The 21,999-nt window shown below is 36.1% G+C and overlaps 1 protein-coding gene across 1 annotated transcript in view; it reads right to left on the bottom strand.

The window, feature by feature from the left end:
- TMCO3 (transmembrane and coiled-coil domains 3) overlaps window positions 1–21,999 on the bottom strand; it is a 68,445-nt gene that overhangs the window by 29,253 nt on the left and 17,193 nt on the right. The window contains exons 3-7 of the mRNA XM_043990591.1: window positions 19,200–19,379; window positions 17,619–17,807; window positions 14,698–14,826; window positions 9,379–9,471; window positions 2,576–2,762 (exon numbers count right to left, since the gene is read on the bottom strand). Coding sequence (XP_043846526.1) covers window positions 2,576–2,762; window positions 9,379–9,471; window positions 14,698–14,826; window positions 17,619–17,807; window positions 19,200–19,379 — 778 coding nt within the window. The remainder of the gene's footprint in view (window positions 1–2,575; window positions 2,763–9,378; window positions 9,472–14,697; window positions 14,827–17,618; window positions 17,808–19,199; window positions 19,380–21,999) is intronic.

Here is a 21,999-nt window from a genome sequence, read left to right as displayed (position 1 = left end):
AAGAGAAAAAGTACATAACTAAGAGAAAGAAGAGAGGAAAATTGTGGGGTTTTTTGTTTTTTTCAAACTAAGCATTTTGTATTTGCTACACACTTTTAAAAAAGAATCACGAATTGGCTGCATTTTGAAAAGGACCATTCTGGTTTTGATATCTACTTTTTTTTTTATTACGCTGTGTTACCAGAGTTATGCTGGTTTACAAATTAAGCAATGACTGCTCTGAATCATTTTGGAACACCTGAATCAGGGACCCTGAATTTACAAGCAGTAGATTCTACTTCACACAGTTGAATTTTATGAATTTAATAATTTGCAAAATATTGGTAGTAGTACCCAATATTGAACCAAAGAATCTGACAGCCTTCCTTGAAACCATTAGTTAATCAAATGCATGATCTAAATATACTTCCAAAATATATTTGAATAGTAGTGATATGTTTTTGAGGGAAAACTTAATGCATATTTTACAAGAGATTATGTGCATATGAAAATTACATTTCTAAAACAAGCCCAGCCATCTATACCAAAATTGAACCACTATTTTTTTTTCCTTTTTCTTTGTGGGGCAATGAGGGTTAAGTGACTTGCCCAGGGTCACACAGCTAGTAAGTGTCAAGTGTCTGAGACTGGCTTTGAACTCAGGTCCTCCTGAATCCAGGGCTGGTGCTTTATCCACCATGCCACCTAGCTGTCCCTTTCTGTCTTAATGTTTTCTAGTTTTTCATGCCTCTTTTTACTTTTTTATATCTAGTACATTATCAGCTAAGAAATCTCCCTAAGGTTTAGTTCTTCACACTGACCTTGATTAAAAGAAAAGATAATAGATTCAGAGGTGGAAGGGGACTTAAGGGTCTTCTACTCCACCCATTCTATAGAAGAGAGCCAAAGAACAGAAAGGTAGGGCATAGAGGTTGTTAAGTAGCAAAGTTCATATTCAAACCCAGGCCTTTAGCTCTGCATTCAGCAATCTTTCCACTGTACCAGGAATCCACCTCCTACCACCTTCCCACCCTCAGTTATATTGTTTCTCCCCTGCTTTGTTACTGGCCCACATGGATGGTGATGGTGGGAGGCCAGGGCTGTAGGCAAGTTTGGAACTCTGCACATAAATCACTAGATAAATGGAGGCCACATCCTCCCAGCCTAACTCATCTCAGATGTATCTAGCCAAGCCTTTGAAAAACTGATCCACCACAGCAGGGCTATCTCCTACTAAGTCTGGTAATCCCTTTAAGAGATTTTACAGGATTTAGAATGCAAAATTAAAATCCAAGGGTCTAAAACACTCCAGTTAAAATTTGGATACCTTTTACATGCTTGATTCTGTCATAATTTTCTGTATCTTTACTATATATCTTAAAACTCATCATAACTACAAAAATTCACCAACCAAGTCCTGGAAATAGATTTTGGAAATGCTTTAGGCCAAACAGCATTTGTATCAGTTCTTACATCACTTAAGAGTATTCAGCATCAATGGTAGCTGTACCAGCATCATAAATCATGGTTGCATTACATACTCATTTTTTTTTTTTTTGGTGAGGCAATTGGGGTTAAGTGACTTGCCCAGGGTCACACAGCTAGTAAGTGTTAAGTGTCTGAGGCTGGATTTGAATTCAGGTCCTCCTGAATCCAGGGCCAATGCTTTATCCACTGCGCCACCTAGCTGCCCCACCATTTTTTAAAACTTCATTTCTTCCAGAACTACAAACTGTCCAAATTTATGGGGCTGCATTTTTCTTTTTTTTTTCTTTTTTCTTTGCGGGGTAATGAGGGTTAAGTGACTTGTCCAGAGTCATATGGCTAGTGTCGAGTGTCTGAGACCAGATTTGAAACAGGTGGGCCTGTGCTTTATTCACTGCACCACCTAGCTGTACCAAGGCTACATTTTTCAAAGTCAGCAACAGATTAGAATTAGATGAATTTATAGGAGCTTAATTCTATTTTGGGGGGGCCGGGGCAATGAGGGTTAAGTGACTTGCCCAGGGTCACACAGCTAGTACGTGTCAAGTGTCTGAGGCCAGATTTGAACTCAGGTCCTCCTGAATCCAGGGCCAGTGCTTTATCCGCTGTGCCACCTAGCTGCCCCCTACAACATCTCTCAAATATGCCTCCTTCTCTCCTCTGAAATTGCCACTAGTCCATTACAGATCCTTATCACCTCAGGCCTGGACTACTGAAAGAACCTGCTCTCTCTCCTCTCCAGTCCATCCTCCATTCATCTATCAAAGTGAAAATGCTTTAGGCCAAACAGCATTTGTATCAGTTCTTATATCACTTAAGAGTATTCAGCATCAATGGTATCAGTACCAGCATCATAAATCATGTTTGCATTGCATACTCATTTTTTTTGTGTGAGGCAATTGAGGTTAAGTGACTTGCCCAGGGTCACACAGCTATTAAGTGTTAAGTGTCTGAGGCCGGATTTGAACCAAATACAACCAAAAAGTTTGTTAGTCATGACCTAAGAAGACGACAATCTCAATGCTTTTATCACTCAATTTAAGCATTAATTTATAAAATAAATTCACTCTATATGTAATTGAAAAAATTCACGTAACAGTATATCACCTACCTTCTTTCTCACCTCGGGTACTACCAACAAGGAACCTGGACACCAAGGGTGTGCTTGATAAGGATAAACAAGTAGAAATAAAAACACTTTGTGTTGGTCTGATTTGTAAAAAGTGTCCCCACAATAAGCCAAATGAAACCATTAGGAATGTCATATAGCATGAGCCTTGCAAGGCGATCTTCCATACCTTAAAGAGAACAAATTTATTTAGATATTTTAATAACTGAATAGGATTATCTCCTTTCCAAAGCTTCAGATACTACACAAATAAAACTGGATTGTACATTTAAACTCTGTACGGAACATGTAAGCAAAATTTCCCCCATTAGCAATGATCAACTGAACATATGCTTTCTATGGTCAGAGATAGTATAGTGCCGTGAAAAAAACCAGTGAATGTGGAAATCAGGAGACTTGAGTTCAAGCCTTGGTTTTGTCATGTACTGTCTGGGTCAACCTCAAGTCATTTAAACTCTTAGCCTGAGGTTTCTCATTTGTAAAATGAGGATTGTGCTCTACCTTGGAGGGTTGTTTTGTATATCAAATGAAATAACAAATGTTAAGGTGCTTTGTAAATTGTAAAGTACTAAACAAGCATAAAGTGGTATCAGCACTCTAAGGAAATATAAAAGACTTCAACAAGTATTTATTAAGGGCCTCCTACAAAGCAGTGTTCTAGGTTCTTGGAGATACAAAGATAGTGTTGCTGCCCCTGCCTTTAAATAACACCTTTTACTAGTGGTAGATAAGAATATAGTTTCTGTTCTCAAGAAGCACTTGTCCAATAGGGAAGACAAAACTGTAGGCACTCTCCCTTTCAATTACATTCACAGAAATGTTTTGATAAAACTGTGATCTCAGCAATGTGGATACTCCCTTCAATAATGCAGATAGTGGGGGGCAGCTAGGTGGCGCAGTGGATAGAGCACCGACCCTGGGGTCAGGAGTACCTGGGTTCAAATCTGGCCTCAGACACTTAACACTTACTAGCTGTGTGACCCCAGGCAAGTCACTTAACCCCAATTGCCTCACTAAAAAAAAAAAATTTTAAATAATGCAGATAGCAACCCATCCATGGCCACCTAGCCTGTGAGAGTCCCATGCAACCATCAATCCCCTGGAGGTGGAGGCCTTCTTTTGGTTCTCCTGACATCACATGGACAGAGCACACAGGCTGTCCATCAGTAAGTCCCTGCTTCTACCACAATTATTTCCCAGGAACACACTTCTCCTTCATGCTGCTTCTGGGCAATTTTGCATTTGGAATTCATTATAGCTTGTTCATACTGACCATTTACATAAATATGAACAGGCTGCGTAATAATGTTTTTAAGATGATTATGTGAAAAATATACTTCATGCAGTCACAGAGATAAATGAGGGGCAGTGAGTGATGTGTCCCGAATAAAGAGCCATCCTTAAAGTCTGGAAGAGCAGAGTTCAAAGTCTGCTTCTGATATCACTGGACTAGTCACTGCACCTCTCAGTGCTCCAGGCAGGTCTCTAAGACTCTAAGTTGCACAGGACCACCCCCAATTTTCCATTGTCCTGGTGCTCCATGATGTGCTGCCATAAACACTACTATTCTCTGTCATGTTATGTGACTACACATCACAGAACACCAGAAAAACAGACAGAATCAGGCAGAAGCATTTTACCAATGAAAGCCTGCATGTACAAAGGCAGTAGGGCAGAGTCTAACCTGGCTGTGTGATGATGGGTAACTCAATTAACCTCTCAGCACCCAACGTAACTCTCTTAAGATGCTAAGCTGCAGAGCAAATGACAAGGTGCATTGATAAGAGTTTCTTTTGGAAATCCTTTATACCAGTAAATCATGAGTCTGGTTAAAAAAAAATCTTCACAAAATCAGTACTATAGAAGTTATTACTTAAGTTATGTATAAGCAAAGAGGCACCAGATTAGGCAGGTATCCAGAATTTGAGACAAATAATGGATGCATGTGTTATACTGATAACTCCAAAATATTAAAATAAGGCCTCCAGGGGCAGCTAGGTGGCGCAGTGGATAGAGCACCGACCCTGGATTCAGGAGGACCTGAGTTCAAGTCTAGCCTCAGACACTTGACACTAGCTGTGTGACCCTGGGCAAGTCACTTAACCCCAATTGCCTCAACAAAATTTAAAAAATAAAAGTAAAAAATAAGGCCTCCAGTACAGGGTGGACTTATGGAAATTTGTGAATACAAATCACAAAGGGATAGGATCTATATTGATGATGAGTACAGGTGATGCCACTGGAACTCTTGGCAATTCATTTTTTCACTTAAATACCCATTTAAGAAATCATGGACTGGGGGGCAGCTAGGTGGTGCAGTGGATAAAGCACCGGCCCTGGATTCAGGAGGACCTGAGTTCAAATCCAGCCTCAGACACTTGACACTTACTAGCTGTGTGACCCTGGGCAAGTCACTTAACCCTCATTGCCCAGCAAAAGAAAAAAAAAAGAAAGAAAGAAAGAAAGAAAGAAATCATGGACTCAACAAATTCCAAAATAGTAATTTTATATTAATTCTACAGAAGAACATGAGCTGAAAAACTTTCTATTTTACTTTTCAGGGCTATTTTTAAATTCAAAATTCATAACATCTTCTAAAGAATTGCTCGAAATTGTACTTTGTTTTGATTAGGGAAATGGAAGAAATGTTTGCTGAATCCCACCATACCCATGACTCCAGCAAAGATACAATGTAGCATATAAATCTTAGTCTCTGCCTAGTACACTAGATGTGCAACGTGTGAAATATCATATAACAAAATGTGATTTAAATTATAATTTGAATCTATCCTATAATAGATGTGATGTCTTTGCCAAAATAATGATACTAACATTTAGGAAAGATACTGATAACAGGAAGGCAGCAAGCCAACATGGTACAATGGGGAAAACTTGGGTTCAAATCTTGCCTCTAACACTATACCTCTGTGATTTCAGGCAATTTATTTAACCTCCGTGGACCTCAGTTTCCTTATATGTAAAATAAGAGGATTGGATCATATTGCTTCTGTAGTCCCTTCCAGCTCTAAATTTATGATCCTAATTGTTAGAGGAGTTCAAAGAAGAAAGATATTATTTCAGAATAGGGGAATATTTTTTTAAAAAGAAAGTTTTAAATTATTAAAAAATTCTTCTCTTTTCCAATTTAAAAGCAGATTGTAAGAGTATGCTTTGTCTAATTATGAAATATTACGTTTCACTAAGACTGAGATTCCCAAAACACTGAATGGCCACAAGGCGGCAGTAAGCACTTTTGTTGGCAATATGAGAACTGGCTCCAATTGATAAAAAACAAACTGTGAAATGATATGAACTGAATCAGAAACTTTTAAAATTGGAAGGGGCAGAATTTATTTAGCCTAACCTCTGATTTTATGTATGAAGCTCAGCAGAGAGGTTAAGGATGCACACAGTTATATTCAACAAACATATATATAATGTAAGCAGGTGTGGCTTTTTTTTTATTAAGGAGATATGGCTGTGAGGCTACTGAAAATTTTAAAAAAAACATGGAAAAAGCACAGAAGATGATAACATATAGAAAAGCTGAATATCTAATATAATCAAATAGACTCTGGGTACTTTCAAGACTTGAAACCAGCAGTTTTCAATTCTTTAAAGTTCATGTTACTTCAATGAAAACAAAGCCTATTTTCAAGACCATCTATCTAGTTAAAATTGCTTCCCTGAATAATATAAGTAGAATGGTTCTATTTTTGCTTAGGTGAAATGAAAAGGCATAAGTACAGAGGGTTAATTTAATTCCACAAGTATTCATAAATTTCCTATCATGAGCAAAAGCTGTGTGTTAGGCACTAGGTACACAAGTATTTTTTTTTAAATGACTCTTTTCCTTATCACAAGGTACTCACAAAAGAGATAAATAGCTAAATACTTAGATGAATCTGTGCTTTCACTCCACTAACTGTTAAAAGATCGCATCACCTCAAAAACCTCTATATAATTCATGTCCATATTTTTCCATTAATCCTCCAGAAGCTATATCCAAAAAGCTGAAAAACTGTTTAAAAATATCAAGGATAGGTCTTGCTACAAGATAAGCCATACTTCTTTTTCAAGTTTTACATATCCTTGGTAAATTATTTTATTCCTTTTCTAATGCACAAACCATTTTTCGTAATATACTATAATCTACTTCCTCCTATCCTACATCTTACATTACCTTATGAGTTACTTTTTAATTTTTATTCCTGTAATGAATTCCAGAAACAAATAAAAGGGTACAGTCACATTAAAACACCTAATATTACCAAAGCACTTGGAAGACTTCTGCAGAACTCATTTTGAGAATCAACAAATTAAAGTGATTCAGAATAGGCTTTACAAAAGAAGTAAATAGGTGGTAGAGCCAAGATGTCAGAATAGTTCAAAGAAGCACCGTGAATCCCACTTTTCCCCAAATGACTCCTGAAAAAAGGCAGTTCTGAACCATCAGATCCCTGGTAGACTGAGGAGGAGGCCTGTGCATAGGGGTGGTATTCCAAAGTGAGGAGCAATTATAACCTTAGGCTATGTACTGAGAAAGAAGCAAGTCTAGAAGCAAGCAAAAGGTGTGTGACTTGTACCCTAGGAACATAATGGGGTCTCAGTTCTAACTTCTAGCCCAGTCTAAAGTCTGCAGCAGAAAAACTAGATTAGGAATCTCACACCAAAAGGTGAGCTTGCAGTTCTATCCCCCCAAACCAGCAGGGCTGTCCAACTGGCTAATAATGGCTGACTCCTACAGCAGTCTACTCAAACACCAAATAGAGTAAACCCATTGGCCTTTTCCTCAGTCCAAAACCCATGTCAGAAACTTGTAAAGCTCAGACCAGGGAGACAGTGCTCAGAGTTTGCCCTAAGCAATCTACTTTAGGAGTATTGATTGCTTACATGTCCCCAGCTGGAGCTGTCCTTGAAATAATCTTGAATTAACATAACACTCAATATCCCCAAGAAAGCAACAACAAGACTAGCCCAAATATTCCTGCTTGAAGTGGGAAGAGACTGAACTCTTGACAAAGTCTGAAGTCAGGAAGAAAGAAAACAAATGAGAAACAAAACAAGAATCCAGTCATAAAATGTTATTATAGTGCCAGTGCTACTCAAAATACAACCCCCCACAAAGAGAGTGATTCTAATATATTTGGGTTTTTGTTTGTTTTTGTTTTTTGTGGGGCAATGGGGGTTAAGTGACTTGCCCAGGGTCACACAGCTAGTAAGTGTCAAGTGTCTGAAGCCGGATTTGAACTCAGGTACTCCTGAATCCAGGACCGGTGCTTTATCCACTGCGCCACCTAGCTGCTCCCTCTAATATATTTGTAAGCAAAGCCTCAAAGAAAAACATAGCTTGAACAAAAATTCAGCCAGAATTCTTGGAAAAGATAAGCAAGATTTTTTTTTAATTTTAGAAGAGTTAAATATGTTCTTATAAATGAAACAAAAGTATGAGAGGAGAAAATTGGAAAAGAAATGAGAGGTAAGAAGAACTCAAAGGGAACACAAGAGATATAAAACCCTCCCTAGGCAACAAATTGCTAAAAAAAAAAATAGAAGCCAACGACTCCATTGGAAAACAAAAAATATTAAAACAATTTTTTTAAATAAAAAGAAATTAGAAGAAAATGTATAGTATATCATAGTAAAAACAAATGACCTGAGTAAGAGATGAAGGAGAAAAAAATTAAGAATTGGAATACCTGCCATGAAAAGAGCCTAAGCATCCTGTTTCAAGAAACCTTAAAAGAAAACTGCCCAGATTCCTTAGAACCAGAGAACAAAATGAAAATAAAAAGAATTTGCTGGTCACCACCTCCTGAAAGAAACCCCATAAATGAAAACTCCCAGGAACATGATCTCCAAAATCCAGAGCTTCCAGGTCAAAGAAAACATACTGTAAACAGTCAGAAAGAAAGAATTCAATACTAGGGAGCCACAGTCAAGACAACACAAGAGATAGCAACCACTACTATGAAGTGGAGAGCCTAGAGAATGATATTCTAGAAAGCAAAGGATATGGGCTTATAGTGAAGAATAACATACTCAGCAAAACTAAGTATAATCCTCCAGAGGAAAAGATGGAACTATAATGAAATATAGGTCTTATAAGCATTACTGATAAAAAAAAGAGCTCCATAGAAACTCTGAAATACAAAGAAGTCAAGAGAAACGTGAAAAGTTAAACACAGGCAAGCAATCATAAGAGACTGAACAAGGATGAACTGCTTAATTCTAATAAGGGGAGATGATACATGTGTCTTTCCTATACTCTATCATCATCAGGGGCCATAGATGGAGTCTAATTAGGGCCTGGGCGTACTTCTGTTGTGTCTTGATATTTCCTAGGATGGACTAGTTGAGAATAATCAACTCCTGTTACATTTTAACAACTCTTCAGATACATAGTCTTACCTACTATTCACTTTTCAAATACTTTTCGATCATGTATTTGCCAGTTAAGATTTTTATTTCCATTTGTAACATTAGTTTCTCAACTTTTCAAAGTTCAAATTTTCAGTCACTGTCAAAAGTCTGATCCATTTAAATTTCTAGATCTCATTTATATGTAGCATCTTCCATTGGTCTGTTATTTCTTCTCGATGTTAAAAGCTGCTATTGCTACTTAATATGATTTTTTTTAAAGACACTCAGGCCACATGATTATATAGTATAAAGCATATCATAGTCCTAACATGAATAAGTTTTAAATAGTCAAGAGGATGAATGGTCCCAAAACACTATGCTAGGGTATTTCAATAACATTTGGAAAACAAATTCTCACATACCTTTCTCAACTTTTCTGGGGAAAACTCCAAGCCAACAAGAAATAGAGTAAAGAACACACCAAATTCTCCTAATGTCTCCACCTGCACAATAGACTGTAAGACAAAGACATAAAAATAACATATATCAATATAAACGTATGTATATATTTAAATGAGCCTAATACATTAATTGTATTAATTACATATAATTATATTAACATACAATACACAAAATCTAAATGATATTATGTTAATATATAATATAAACCTATATTTAAAAGTTTGCCACTGGTTCATTTAATAGGTCTGTCCTAATACTCTGATAAAATATGTGAGATGACATTCCCACTAAAAGCAAGTCTCCATTATTTGAGGTAAATTAATTCTTTTCAGAACCAAATTGTCAGTAATATAAATTATATTTTAACTCAATAGCCAAGTACTTTATTTCCAGATGTATTTTATCAAACAGAAACATTTGTGAACATAAAATATATTTGTAAAAATGGCTTATCATTTCCAAAAGAAAATTCTTAAATTCAAAAGCACTTTTGAAACTGTTTAGAAATATAACTATATAAAAGTAATGTTTCATTACCTTTTTTTTTTTACAAATTCATTAATGTAATCTGAATCAATATAATATATTTACATCATGAGGTTTTTTTAAATAAAGAAATCTTGTAGAAGATGTAAGTATTACTTCACAAGGAACTGATAAACTTTCTGTTTTCTCTCAACCAAGTGACACCAAAATATAACTAGAACATTAGGTGTGCTTTTGATCAGTCAGGTAAAGAAGGAATTATGAAGATTAATCCCTCTTCTACACAACAGTCCTTCAAAAACTTAAAGGCAGCTACCAATTTGCTTCCCCCTTTGAAATATTCATACTGTTTTTAATTGCTAATATGACAGGTCTCAATTAAGACCTAAACTCCCTTTCTCACAAAGGACTTTCCCTGAAAAGAGTTAAGTAAAACCATCTAATAGGTTAATTGTGCCTGATATGATACTTTTCACTCATAATTAATTTTTTAAAGTAATAAACATTTTTATCCCACCTTTCCTCCGCCCCCTTCCACCTCCCTGAGGCAGCAAGCAGATATGGGTTATACATGTATGATTATGTAAAACATTACCATATTAGCCATTTTGTACAGGAAAACTTGAATAAAAGAAAAAAAAGAGTTTGTGTTCCATCAATATCAGTTCTTTCTTTGGAGGTGGATAGTATGTTTCATCAATAGTACTTTGGGATTGTCTTGGATCATTGTATTGCTGAGAATAGTTATCATTCACAGTTCTTCATCAAACAATATTGCTGTCACTGTGCACAACATTCTCCTGGTTCTGCTCACTTTACTATACATCAGTTCATACAAGTCTTTCCAGGCCTTTCTGAAATCATCCTGTTTGTCATTTTTTATAGCACAATAATATTCCATCACAATCATATACCACAGTTTGTTTAGTCATTCCCCAATTGATAGGCATTCCTTTGATTTCTAATTCTTAGCCACCACAAAAAGAGCTGCTATAAATATTGTTGTACAAATAGGTCTTTTTCTCTTTTTTGGGCTGTCTTTGGGATACAAACCTAGCAGTGGTATTTCTGGATCAAAGAGTATACACAGTTTTATAGCCCCTTTGGGCATAGTTCCAAATTGCTCTCCAGAATGGTTGGATCGGTTCACAACTCCACCAACAGTGGACTAGTGTCCCAGTTTTCCCACATCCCCTCCAAAATCCAGTATTTTTCTTTTTTTGTTATATTTGTCACTCTGATAGGTATGAGATGGTACCTAAGAATTGTTTTAATTTGCATTTCTCTGATCAATAGGGATTTAGAGCTTTGATTTCTTTGTCTGAAAACTGTTCATATCCTTTGACCATTTATTGACTGGGGAATGCCTTGTATTTTTATACATTTTGACTCAGTTCCCTATATATTTGAGAAATGAGGCCTTTATGAGAGATAACTATTTCAAAAATCCTTTCCCAGTTTTCTGCTTTCCTTATAATTCTGGTTACATTAGTTTTGTGTGTACAAAGCCTTTTTAATTTTATATAATCAAAATGATCTATTTTATATTTTGTTTTATTTTCTTTATTTTTTTGTCCTAAATTCTTCCTCTGTCCATAAATCTGATAGATATATTATTCCATATTCTCTTTTAAAAAAATTTTTAAAAATTTTATTAATTAAAAAAAAATTTTTTAGTGAGGCAATTGGGGCTAAGTGACTTGCCTAAGGTCACACAGCTAGTAAGTGTTAAGTGTCTGAGGCCGCATTTGAACTCAGGTCCTCCTGACTCCGGGGCCGATGTTTTATCCACTGCCCCTCCATGTTCTCTTAATTTGTTTATGCCAACAACCTTTATGTGTAAATCATGTATCCATTTCAACCTTGTTTTAGCACATAGTATGAGATGTTGGTCTATATCTAGTTTCTGCCATACTATTTTCCAGTTTTCCCAGCAGTTTTTGTTCTAAAAGCTTAGATCTTTGGGTTTATCATATACTAGATTACAATAGTCATTTACTGTAGTGTAATTTGTACCTATTCTATTCCACTGATCCACCTCTCTATATACTTAATTTCTCTCTCAGACAGGAGAAGGAGAATTTAATGACTAATTTTGGTCAAGCACTCCAAAATGACCAAAAGTATTTCTTGAGCATGCCTGATCTCAATGTTATTGGATCTTTAGCAACAGGAAACAAGGAAAGAATTCCCCAATTCATAAATGGTCAAAGGCTATGAACAGGCAGTTTTCAGAGGAAGTAATCAAAACTATCAATAGCCACATGAAAAAAAATCATCTAAGTCACTAATACTGAGGTACCACCTCACACTCATCAGAGTGGCTAACATCACAAAAGAGAGAAATAAGTGCTGGAGGGGATGTGGGAAAATAGGTACACTAATGCACAGCTGAGGGACCTGTAAACTAGCCCAACCATTCTGGAAGACGATTTTGAACTCTGCCCCCAAAACTATTAAACTGCATACCCCTTGGCCCAGAGATATTACCACTAGGTCTACAGCCCAAAGAGATCTAAGAATGAGGGCTAGAACCCTAAGTACAAGAATATCTGGAGTATACCAAATAATTGGAAATTGAAGGAATGTCCATTAATTGAGGAATCGCTAAACAAGTTATAATATATGAATGTGATGGAATTCTATTGCACTGTAAGAAACAATGTAGCCGGGGCAGCTAGGTGGTACATAAAAAAATGTTTCTGTCAAGTCACCAAATAGAAAAATGAAACGTGCCAATTTTGCCCAGGTTCTTAGACAAAATGACTTGGCTAAAGGTGTTTGTGTGTGCGTGCGCGCATATGCGTGCAACTGTCTTTATATGCGTGTGTGCATTTTCCCCAAAGGATTCTTTCATCTTTAGTCTCAGCTAAATTTTATCTAAGTTTAAGAATCATTTAAGAAGCAGGTACTTTTGTTTTAATTTCATTTAAGCTTGGAAATTAAAGGGGGTTGTTGAAATTGCCTTGAGCAATTAAGCAGTTACAAGAGAAACTGCTAAAATACTTTTATAACAATTAAAAAAATTCCCCTTTTATTTATCTATTTATTATTTTTTTTTATTTTAGACTTTCATTTTCCAAATTACATGTAAAAGCAAATTTTGACATCAATTTTTTTAAAACTCTGTGTTCCAACTTCTCTTCCTCCCTCCCCTTCCACCCCCACCCTAAGAACTCAAACAATTCAACATAAATTATACATGAGTAGTCATGGCAAACAATTCTACCTTATCTAGATTGTGAGAGAAAACAGATAAAAACAAAACTTCAGATTAAGGAATTGTCAAAAAAAAAATGTGTTTCAGTCTGTTTTCAGATGCCACCAGTTCTTTCTCTGTAGATGTACTGTAATTTCCCTAAGTTCTTCACAGTTCTTTTATAACAAATTTTTACTGTTAACTACAAAAACAGCTGCTGAAAACCAGGACCTTCAATAATGAATTAATGAATTCCACAATAGATGAGCTTTTGTTTTTATAGAGTTGTAAGCAAAGAACAGAGTCTCTTCCCTGACCAAATAGGAGGAAGTACCACTACAGGGTAAAGAGATTATAACTTCATAACAGTGTGTCTACCACCTCCAGGACAAAACAGCAGCATCAACAACTGTACATTTATTCCTGATGAATACCCTTCTGGAAGGAATTGTGAAAGTTTTTAAGAGGGAATGTGAGGTGTACTGTGTGAAATAATCAGCTACATATGAACTTTTACTTGCCACATCCTATGTATTTTACCATTCTGGAGAGCAATTTGGAACTATGCCCAAAGGGCTATGGGGCTGTGCATACCCTTTGACCTAGTGAGATCATAAAAAAGGGAAAAGGCGGGCAACTAGGTGGCGCACTAGATAAAGGACTTACATATGACTTTCTTCTATGAAATTCTTATAAATGTCTAAAATTGTCTTGGGGCAGAGAGACTTGAGGGGGATATAAGGATTATGCCAGTTTGGACTATGAAAAACATGGCTTGCATATTAGATTAATATTAAATAAGATAAAATTATGTCTAGTAGACTTATGCCTAAAACACACTAAAATATGAACTAATATGTAAAAGTAAGTACCTGGAGAATAAAGATTGTTTTATTTTTGTCTCTTTGGGGTTTTTTTTTGGGTTTTTGGGGGAGGCAATGAGGGTTAAATGACTTGCCCAGAGTCACACAGCTAGTAAGTGTTAAGTGTCTGAGGCCGGATTTGAACTCAGGTCCTCCTGACTCCAGGGCCGGTGCTCTATCCACTGCACCACCTAGCTGCCCCCTGCTGCTCCCATTTTTGTCTCTTTGTAAAGTCCAGCATAGTGCCTGGCACATAGCAGGTGTCTATTAAAATTTTATAAATGATTAGACTGTCAACATTATATAAAAAATAAATATAGTACAGAGATATTCAGCATAGGCAACAAAAGCATTTTTAGTCTATTAGACAATCTTTAGAGAGCACAATTATTTCTTCTCTCCTTCTATGGTAATATTCAATGCAATTATAATCTAGTGTTCACTTAAATAAATGCCTGCTTAAAAGTAACTCTGCATCTTGAAATCTCTAAATCAGATCTAATTTAAAAAAAAAAAACAACAACTTTACAGAACTAGGTGATTTGACCACTAGGAACATTGGGATGTTTTCTTCTGAAGAATAATAAAAGACCACTTTATCAATGATTTCGTTTAAGGGAAACTATTTTCTTTATGAGTTCAGGTGCAAATTTCTTCTTAGTATTTAACCATCTCTGACATATTCTTTCAAATCAATTAACTATTGAAACAGATGTAAACCTTATTCTTACCTTAATACTATTTAGTCCCGAGGGTCCCAGTAGTACACCACAAATAACGTAACCAAACATTGTTGGCAATCCTATCATTGTACACAGCCAACCACATGGTAAAGATAACATTCCTATAGTAACAATGTCCTAAAAAAGAATATATTTCAAAAATTAAAAAATTTTTAAAACGTGGAATGAACAAGGATGCTCTTTTTATAGACTACTATGGCAATGAGGAATTTTCTTAACTTTTTTTTTTTTTGCACCTGTCCAAGCTCACCAGACAGTGTTTTTTTCTGAAGCAAGACCAAAGAAGAGAAACATACTAAAACAGAAGATAGGTCTTCTATTAGCCAATAATATGATCCTTCCTAGTTTTTGCCCTGTTATTTCTTTCCCTGAAATTATTATACAAAAATGAGTTATGCTTATATTTAAAGTTTATCTTTTCCAGTATGAGAGTTAAAGATGTCAAGAAAAACTAAAACAAAAATCATATACCTCCTGTTTCTGATACCTTCTGGTCAAATGTCTTTGCCTACTAACAAGCAGCCAGAAGATAGACTAACACTGTATGTGGCAACTGAGGGAAACCACAGAGCTTTTCCTTCCTCACCAGACATGGGACACCTCCTCTCTTATGGATGCTTTTCTCTACCATCCTTGCCTCTGCTGGAGGTACTCCAAGTCCCATTCCACTCCAATTCTTGAATTCCCTACCCTCTTGGTCAATGCCCTGCCATTGCTCCTGAATATCCTCAGAGCTTTGCCATCTGCTACTCTCCATATCTTTGTCCAGCTCTACACTTTCCTTAGCTCCAGTCTTGACTTACCAAACTCATTTGGACATCTTAAAGTAGATGCATTCTAGACATCTCATATTCAGCAGAGTATGAAATGGAGGAAGGGCTACTTCACGTGAGAAAAGGGTAAAAAAAGGAGATTGCAGGAAACAATGCTTAAGTAAGGCAAGATAAAGAGAAAGCCCTCTGTGAATGGCTTTAATATTTTCACTGAAATATCCTGAGGCTCTCAGGAGGAAGGGACACAATGGGCAACCTGAAGAAATATGAGAATGTATAGAACAGTCACTGTGATGAGAGAGTGAATTGAATAAAGAGGTATGAGAAGACTGCCCATTTGAGATGATGTAATATTAATTTGTCATGTACTACAAATTAAGTTACATAAGCACTCTTTCATTCACCCCAGGTACTATACTTAACCTAATACAAAACCAAAAAAATACAGTTTATGCCATCAAAGAGCTTATATTCTACTGGGTATAAGTACTATCAATCCTATCTTATGAACTCATACAGCCAGTAAGTATTTAAATATATAAATCCAATTCTCTTGACTTTAAGTCCAATGGTCTATCCATTACACTATACTGCATATTATTCTTTTTTTTAAATGATAATAAACATTTTTATTTAAAGTTTTGAGTGTCAAATTCTATCCCTCCTTCCTCCCTGAAGTGGTAAGCAATCAGATATAGGTTTTACATGTGCAATTATGTAAGACATTACTGTATTAGTCATTTTGTACAAGAAAACTTGAAAAAAAAGAAAAAAATGAAAAAGTGAAAAATAGCATGTTTCAGTCTGCATTCAATCAATATCAGTTCTTTCTTTGGAGGTTGATAGTATGCTTTATCATTAGTCCTTTGGGATTGTCTTGGATCATTGTATTGCTGAGAATAGTTAAGTCATTCACAATTCTTCATCAAACAATATACTGCATATTATTCGTACAAAGTATAGAAAATTTGTTATAGTACTTGAATAACATAAATATTTTGCAATCTCAAATTGGTGATTTTATAATGCCTTTAATTTAGATATACCAAAATTTTGAAATGAAATGTCAATTTACAAAATAAATTACTCATCACTTTTTTTTTTTTAGTGAGGCAATTGGGGTTAAGTGACTTGCCCAGGGTCACACAGCTAGTAAATGTCAAGTGTCTGAGGCTGGATTTGAACTCAGGTACTCCTGACTCCAGGGCCAGTGCTCAATCCACTGCGCCACCTAGCTGCCCTCCTACTCATCACTTTTTTAGGAGGAAGAGTAGTTGTCAGAAAAATGAATAAGTATAATGTATTTAATATTTTCAAAAAAGTTGGGATATATAACCTATATCAGATTACCTGCTGTCTAGGGGAGGGGGGAGGGAGAAAAATTTGAAATTGGAAATCTTTTCTAAACAAATGTTGAAAACTAAAATAAATAAATAAATAACCCCCCCCCCCCCCCAAAAAAAAAAGATTAAAAAACAAGTTGGGAATTACTGCTCTGTCAGAATCTTCCACAGCAGGAGAGTTCCTAATTCTTTTATTTATTATCTAGATAATGATGCCTAGTGTGAGAACAGGCTCTGGACTCCTCTCAAAAAGGAAAAGGTTTAAGTTTAGAGACTCAAGCTTGGGTAAAGTGTAACTTCCCTGAGATAACATCAGGATATGGTAACATGAGATAATCTCATTGGAGGAGAACTTAGATGGAAGGAGGATATGCAAAACCAATGGATTGGGAAATACTCTAAATTGATTGGCTATTAAGACACTGAATAATTATGTAAGTAGGTTTTCTAAATGGGCCTTTTGATTAGCTAGATTTTGGGACCAGATTGTAATTCTCTAGTACTGGCCAATGGTGAATGAGGGAGGGATTTAACATGCTTTAGGGGAACAAGATAAAAGGAGCCTGTGTGCTCCCCTTCTTTGCACTCGCCTGTTGCACACTGAATCGCTGCTCTCGGTACCCTTTCTCTCAAGAAAGAAATAAAAGAGCCTTTGACACTTTGCTGCTGAGTTCCGGAAAATTACTGAGCCTGGAGTAATTTTCCTTTCACCAAACAACCTGGTATACTCAGACTAATAAAAATTATAAGAACTAGTACACAATTATTAAAAAATATATATTTTAAATATTACCTTTATAAAGTGGTGATCTGCTCGAGGGATTGTTGAATCTCTGGGCTTAGTCAATATATACTGATTGTTTTGGGAGTCAATTAGCATACTAAGACCCAAATTATCTTCTACTTCATGTTTTGAAACATTTCTTTTAGAATTGGCCTCCTCTTCTACTCTCAAAACTGCCTCAAAATTGACCCCTCTTACCTGTAAGAGGAAATAAAACAATGATCAGTAATATGCATTTAAAATGCTTTAGAATTCAATGAGCATTCATTTTTTGGTCAAACAAATGTTATTTTTTTTAAAGTAGAAAATTGGAGGGCAGCTAGGTGGCACAGTGGATAAAGCACCAGCCCTGGATTCAGGAGGACCCGAGTTCAAATCCGGCCTCAGATACTGGACACTGGCAAATCACTTAATCCTCATTGCCCCGCAAAAAAAAAAAAAAAGAAAAAAGAAAATTGACAAAATGGCAATGAAAGATTAATTCTACTGTATCTATTAAGTATAAGTTTAATTACATTGTAGGAAAACAATTATTTATCAACTTATTAGTTGAGAAATGTGCCAGCAAGGAAACTTACAGAAACTCCAAATATTTTCTTTTTCAATTACCTACTTTGCTAGGCTTGGGTGATATATTCAACAAGGTTAAAGGCTTTTAAGATGTTTGTCAAGTTTTCTTCTCAACAGAACTTGCTCAATTTCAAAAATATTTTAGTTGTTTTTCATGTTTTCTCCTCTGATCTGTGTTTTTCCTTACTTTGCTTTCCAATGATCACCACCCTCCAACTGCTAGATTTTATATATCATACATACATTTCAAGGTCCCAAGCCAATTTTCAGTAGCAGTTCTAGTTTTTAATTGGTATCTTAGGGGCAACTTATGCAACTACATGGCATGGTTCCTGTTAAAGATATTTATTGATACTATACCTTGTGATCTTTCTCCCTTCTGTGTCAGCACTACTTCTCTCCACCCCACCCCCATTCTCCACAGTATGCTTCACATACTATACATAAGGAATGGGGTCATAGATCTGATAAGCCTATGTAAGAAGAGTGGGAAAGAGGGAATGGTCTTTTAATATGTATTTTGAATGGGACTAACTATATTTGTTGAAAAAGCAGCAAACAGGAAGGGAAAGATAAGGAAATAAATAGTCACATAGAGCCTACCTACTACATGCCAGGCACTCTAAGTGCTTTTGAGCCTGACAACAACCCTGCAAGGTAGGTACTTTTATTACCATCCCCATTCTACAGTTGAGGAAACTGAGGCAAATAAAGTGACTTGTCCTGGGTCCCACATTTAATAAGTGTCTGAGGTTGGATTTGAACTCAGGTTCTTCTAACTCCAGGCCCAGGACTCCATCCATTGTGCCTTCAACTGTCTCTAAAGTTGACAAATATGTTACTCTTTGGGAGAGCAAGTCAAACAAACTTCCTTCTATAGAGGATATTCAAATATTCAGTGTAGTAATTCAAACTAGTCTAAATTTGAATGTATAAAACCACCTAAACAATAATTCATTTGATTCAGTGTAAAGCTCAGATATGTAAAAAAAAAAAAAGCTCAGAAATCTTTCTACTTACTGACTTATTGTCATCAAAAGCATGTTCCTCTATTTCTTCCTCTAAACGATCTGCTGCCTTTCTGACATCTTCAAGAATTTCATCAAGCATGGACAGACTTTTGTTCTGATGTTGCATATTTTTAAGTGCTTCAACTTGATGTTTTTCTGCGGCCAGAAGCTCAACATATTCTGTTTCTTCCTGGTTAGTTTTTAGAAAATTAAGAATGAGATTTAAAACAACAACAATAAAAACCAAAGCAACAACTTGTTCATAACAGCTTAAACCACCTTCTCAGGATTGAAAAAGGAGTAATTCCTTAGAATCAGCTTTACTAAGGGAGCAAACAGTTTCCCTTTTAGACATTCTTAATAGGAAATTGTTAATAACCTATCATGTAAGCTCACTGCAAGCTGGGATTTAATTCTTTTTACTTTTACACCCAGTGTCTGGAACAATGCTTGACAGAGTAAGCAATCAATAAATTCTTGTTTAACTGAGTGACCAACTAGAGCTATTCTTTCAGGCACTAGAGATACAAAGATGAAGACATTTTCTCTGCTTACAAACTCATAGGAATGATAAACATATAAACAAATAATTATAATACAACACACTCAAACAATAAGCAAGTATCTGTTAAACACTCTCTATGTATGTGTCTGGCATTGTGCTTTACCCACAGAGTGGATACAAAGCAAAACCAAAACCAATCCCTGCCCCCTAGGAACTTACCATCTAATGGGGGAAATAACGCGTGTATATATATATGTTTATATATAAATAAGTACATATAGGACACATACAGAATAAATTGCACTTAACTTTAGAGTCGTACTAGCAACTAGAATGGGAAAAGCCTCCTCAGAAGGTAGCATTTGAGCTGATTGTCAAAGGAAGTCAGGAAGGCTGAGGTGAGGAAGAAGAATATTCCAGGCCCAAAAGCTGGACATGGAAATAACAAATATGATGCCTGGAAAGGACCAGATTGACAAGGGTTTTAAAAGCCAGAGAATATTATCCTGGAGGCATAAGGGAGCCACAGAAGTTAACTGTGTAAGGGGTGACATGGCCAGAGCTGCACTTAGGTTAGTATGGAGTAAGAAGAGGTGAGGCAGGGAGAGGTGATGGGTTGGCTGGACTAGAGGAGTAGCTAGGTACATGGAGAGAAGGGGATACATACAAGAGCTCTCATGAAGGTAAAAATGATAAGATTTCACAACTGATTAGATATCTGGGGTGAGTGAGATTTTAGATTAAAGCAGGATTTAAATTAAACTTTTTCTACTCATAACCCCTTTTCCCCATAGAAATTTTTACGCGACTCCAGGTATATAGGTATATAAAATAGGTATACACAACCTCTTAGTAGGTTTTTTTTTGTTTTATTTTATTTAAAAAATTTTTTCCAATTACATGTAAAGATTTTTTTTGAGTTCCAAATTTTTCTCTTACCCTCCCTTTCTTACACCCTTCTAAAGCCAGCAAGAAATCTGATATGTTATACATTACAATCTTGTTAAACATTTTCCCAACATTAGTCATGTTGTAAGAAAAGAATCAGAACAAAAGAAAAAAAAACGAAAGAAAGAATAAGCAACAACAAAAGTGAAAATAGTATGTTTCAATCTGCATTCAGACCCCATAGTTCTTTTTCTGAAAGTGAAGAGTATTTTCCACCTTTGGCATTGTCTAGCACAGTTGATCATCACACAATGCTATTGATATTGTGTACAATGTTCTCTTGGTTCTATGAATTTCACTCAGCATCAATTCATATAAGTCTTTCCAGACAACCTTTTACTGTTGCCAAATTTTTTTGTGACCTCCCACATTCAGTTATGCAATTCCATATGGGGTCATGACCCACAGTTTATGAAGCTTTGGACTAAAGGATGAGAGGTAGGTGGAGAACCTAGATAGCTTGGAAAAATAGAAGTGTTCTTGACAATAGGAGAGTTGGAAGAAGGATCTCGGGGAAAGAGAGGGAGTTTTGTTTTGGACCTGTTGAGATGCCTGTAGGAATCCAGTTCAAAACAAACTATTAGAAAAAATCTGAAGAAGGAAGAATCACTTCCAGTCAGGAGTCTTGGGGAAGATGATAAGGAAAAGACTTCAGGGAAAAAGTAGGCCCTAAATAATAGGGGAGAGGTGGAAAAAGTAGGCACAAAACTAGAAGGACTTGAGTAGAAGAGTTCACTGGAATGCAAAGCATTTGCAGGAGAGTAGAATGAGAACACAAAAAAGCTGCTAGAGCCTCGAATACCAGGGGAAAGTTTGCCCTTCTTTTGGTAGGTAAATGCCAGCCACTGGCATTTCTGAATGCCACTGAATTTGTCTACGAAAAAGAGTGATGCTAATTAGGAAGACATACAATGTCAGTGTGATGGGTAGATCAGGAAGACTAGAAAGGAAGCTTGTTAAAACAGTACATGTGAGATGTCATGAAGGCCTGAACTAAAGTGGCTTTAACAGAAGCAAAATTGTTCAATCAGAAAGCATTTTTAAAGTGTACTGTGCCAGGGGCTACCAATACAACATAAAAAGCAATCTCTATTCTCCAGGAACTTAAATTTCTAATTTCTACCAGGGGAGTCAACAAGAAGTTTTATAAGTATATACATGATAAAGGAAATAAATACAAAGTAACTAAGGTATTTGAAAGGGAGGGCACTAGCAGCTGGGAGCAAGAAAGGTGGTGCTTTAATTGTTTCTTTCTTTTTGGGGGGGAGGGCAGGGCAATGAGGGTTAATGACTTGCCAAGGGTCACACAGCTAGTAAGTGTTATGTCCAAGGCCGCCTTTGAACTCAGGTCCTCCTG

This window comes from Dromiciops gliroides, chromosome 3, assembly GCF_019393635.1.
Source record: "Dromiciops gliroides isolate mDroGli1 chromosome 3, mDroGli1.pri, whole genome shotgun sequence".
In the NCBI taxonomy this organism is placed as follows: domain Eukaryota; kingdom Metazoa; phylum Chordata; class Mammalia; order Microbiotheria; family Microbiotheriidae; genus Dromiciops; species Dromiciops gliroides.
The sequence above is the reverse complement of the archived record's forward strand: the minus strand, read 5'-3'. Positions and strand labels throughout refer to the sequence as shown.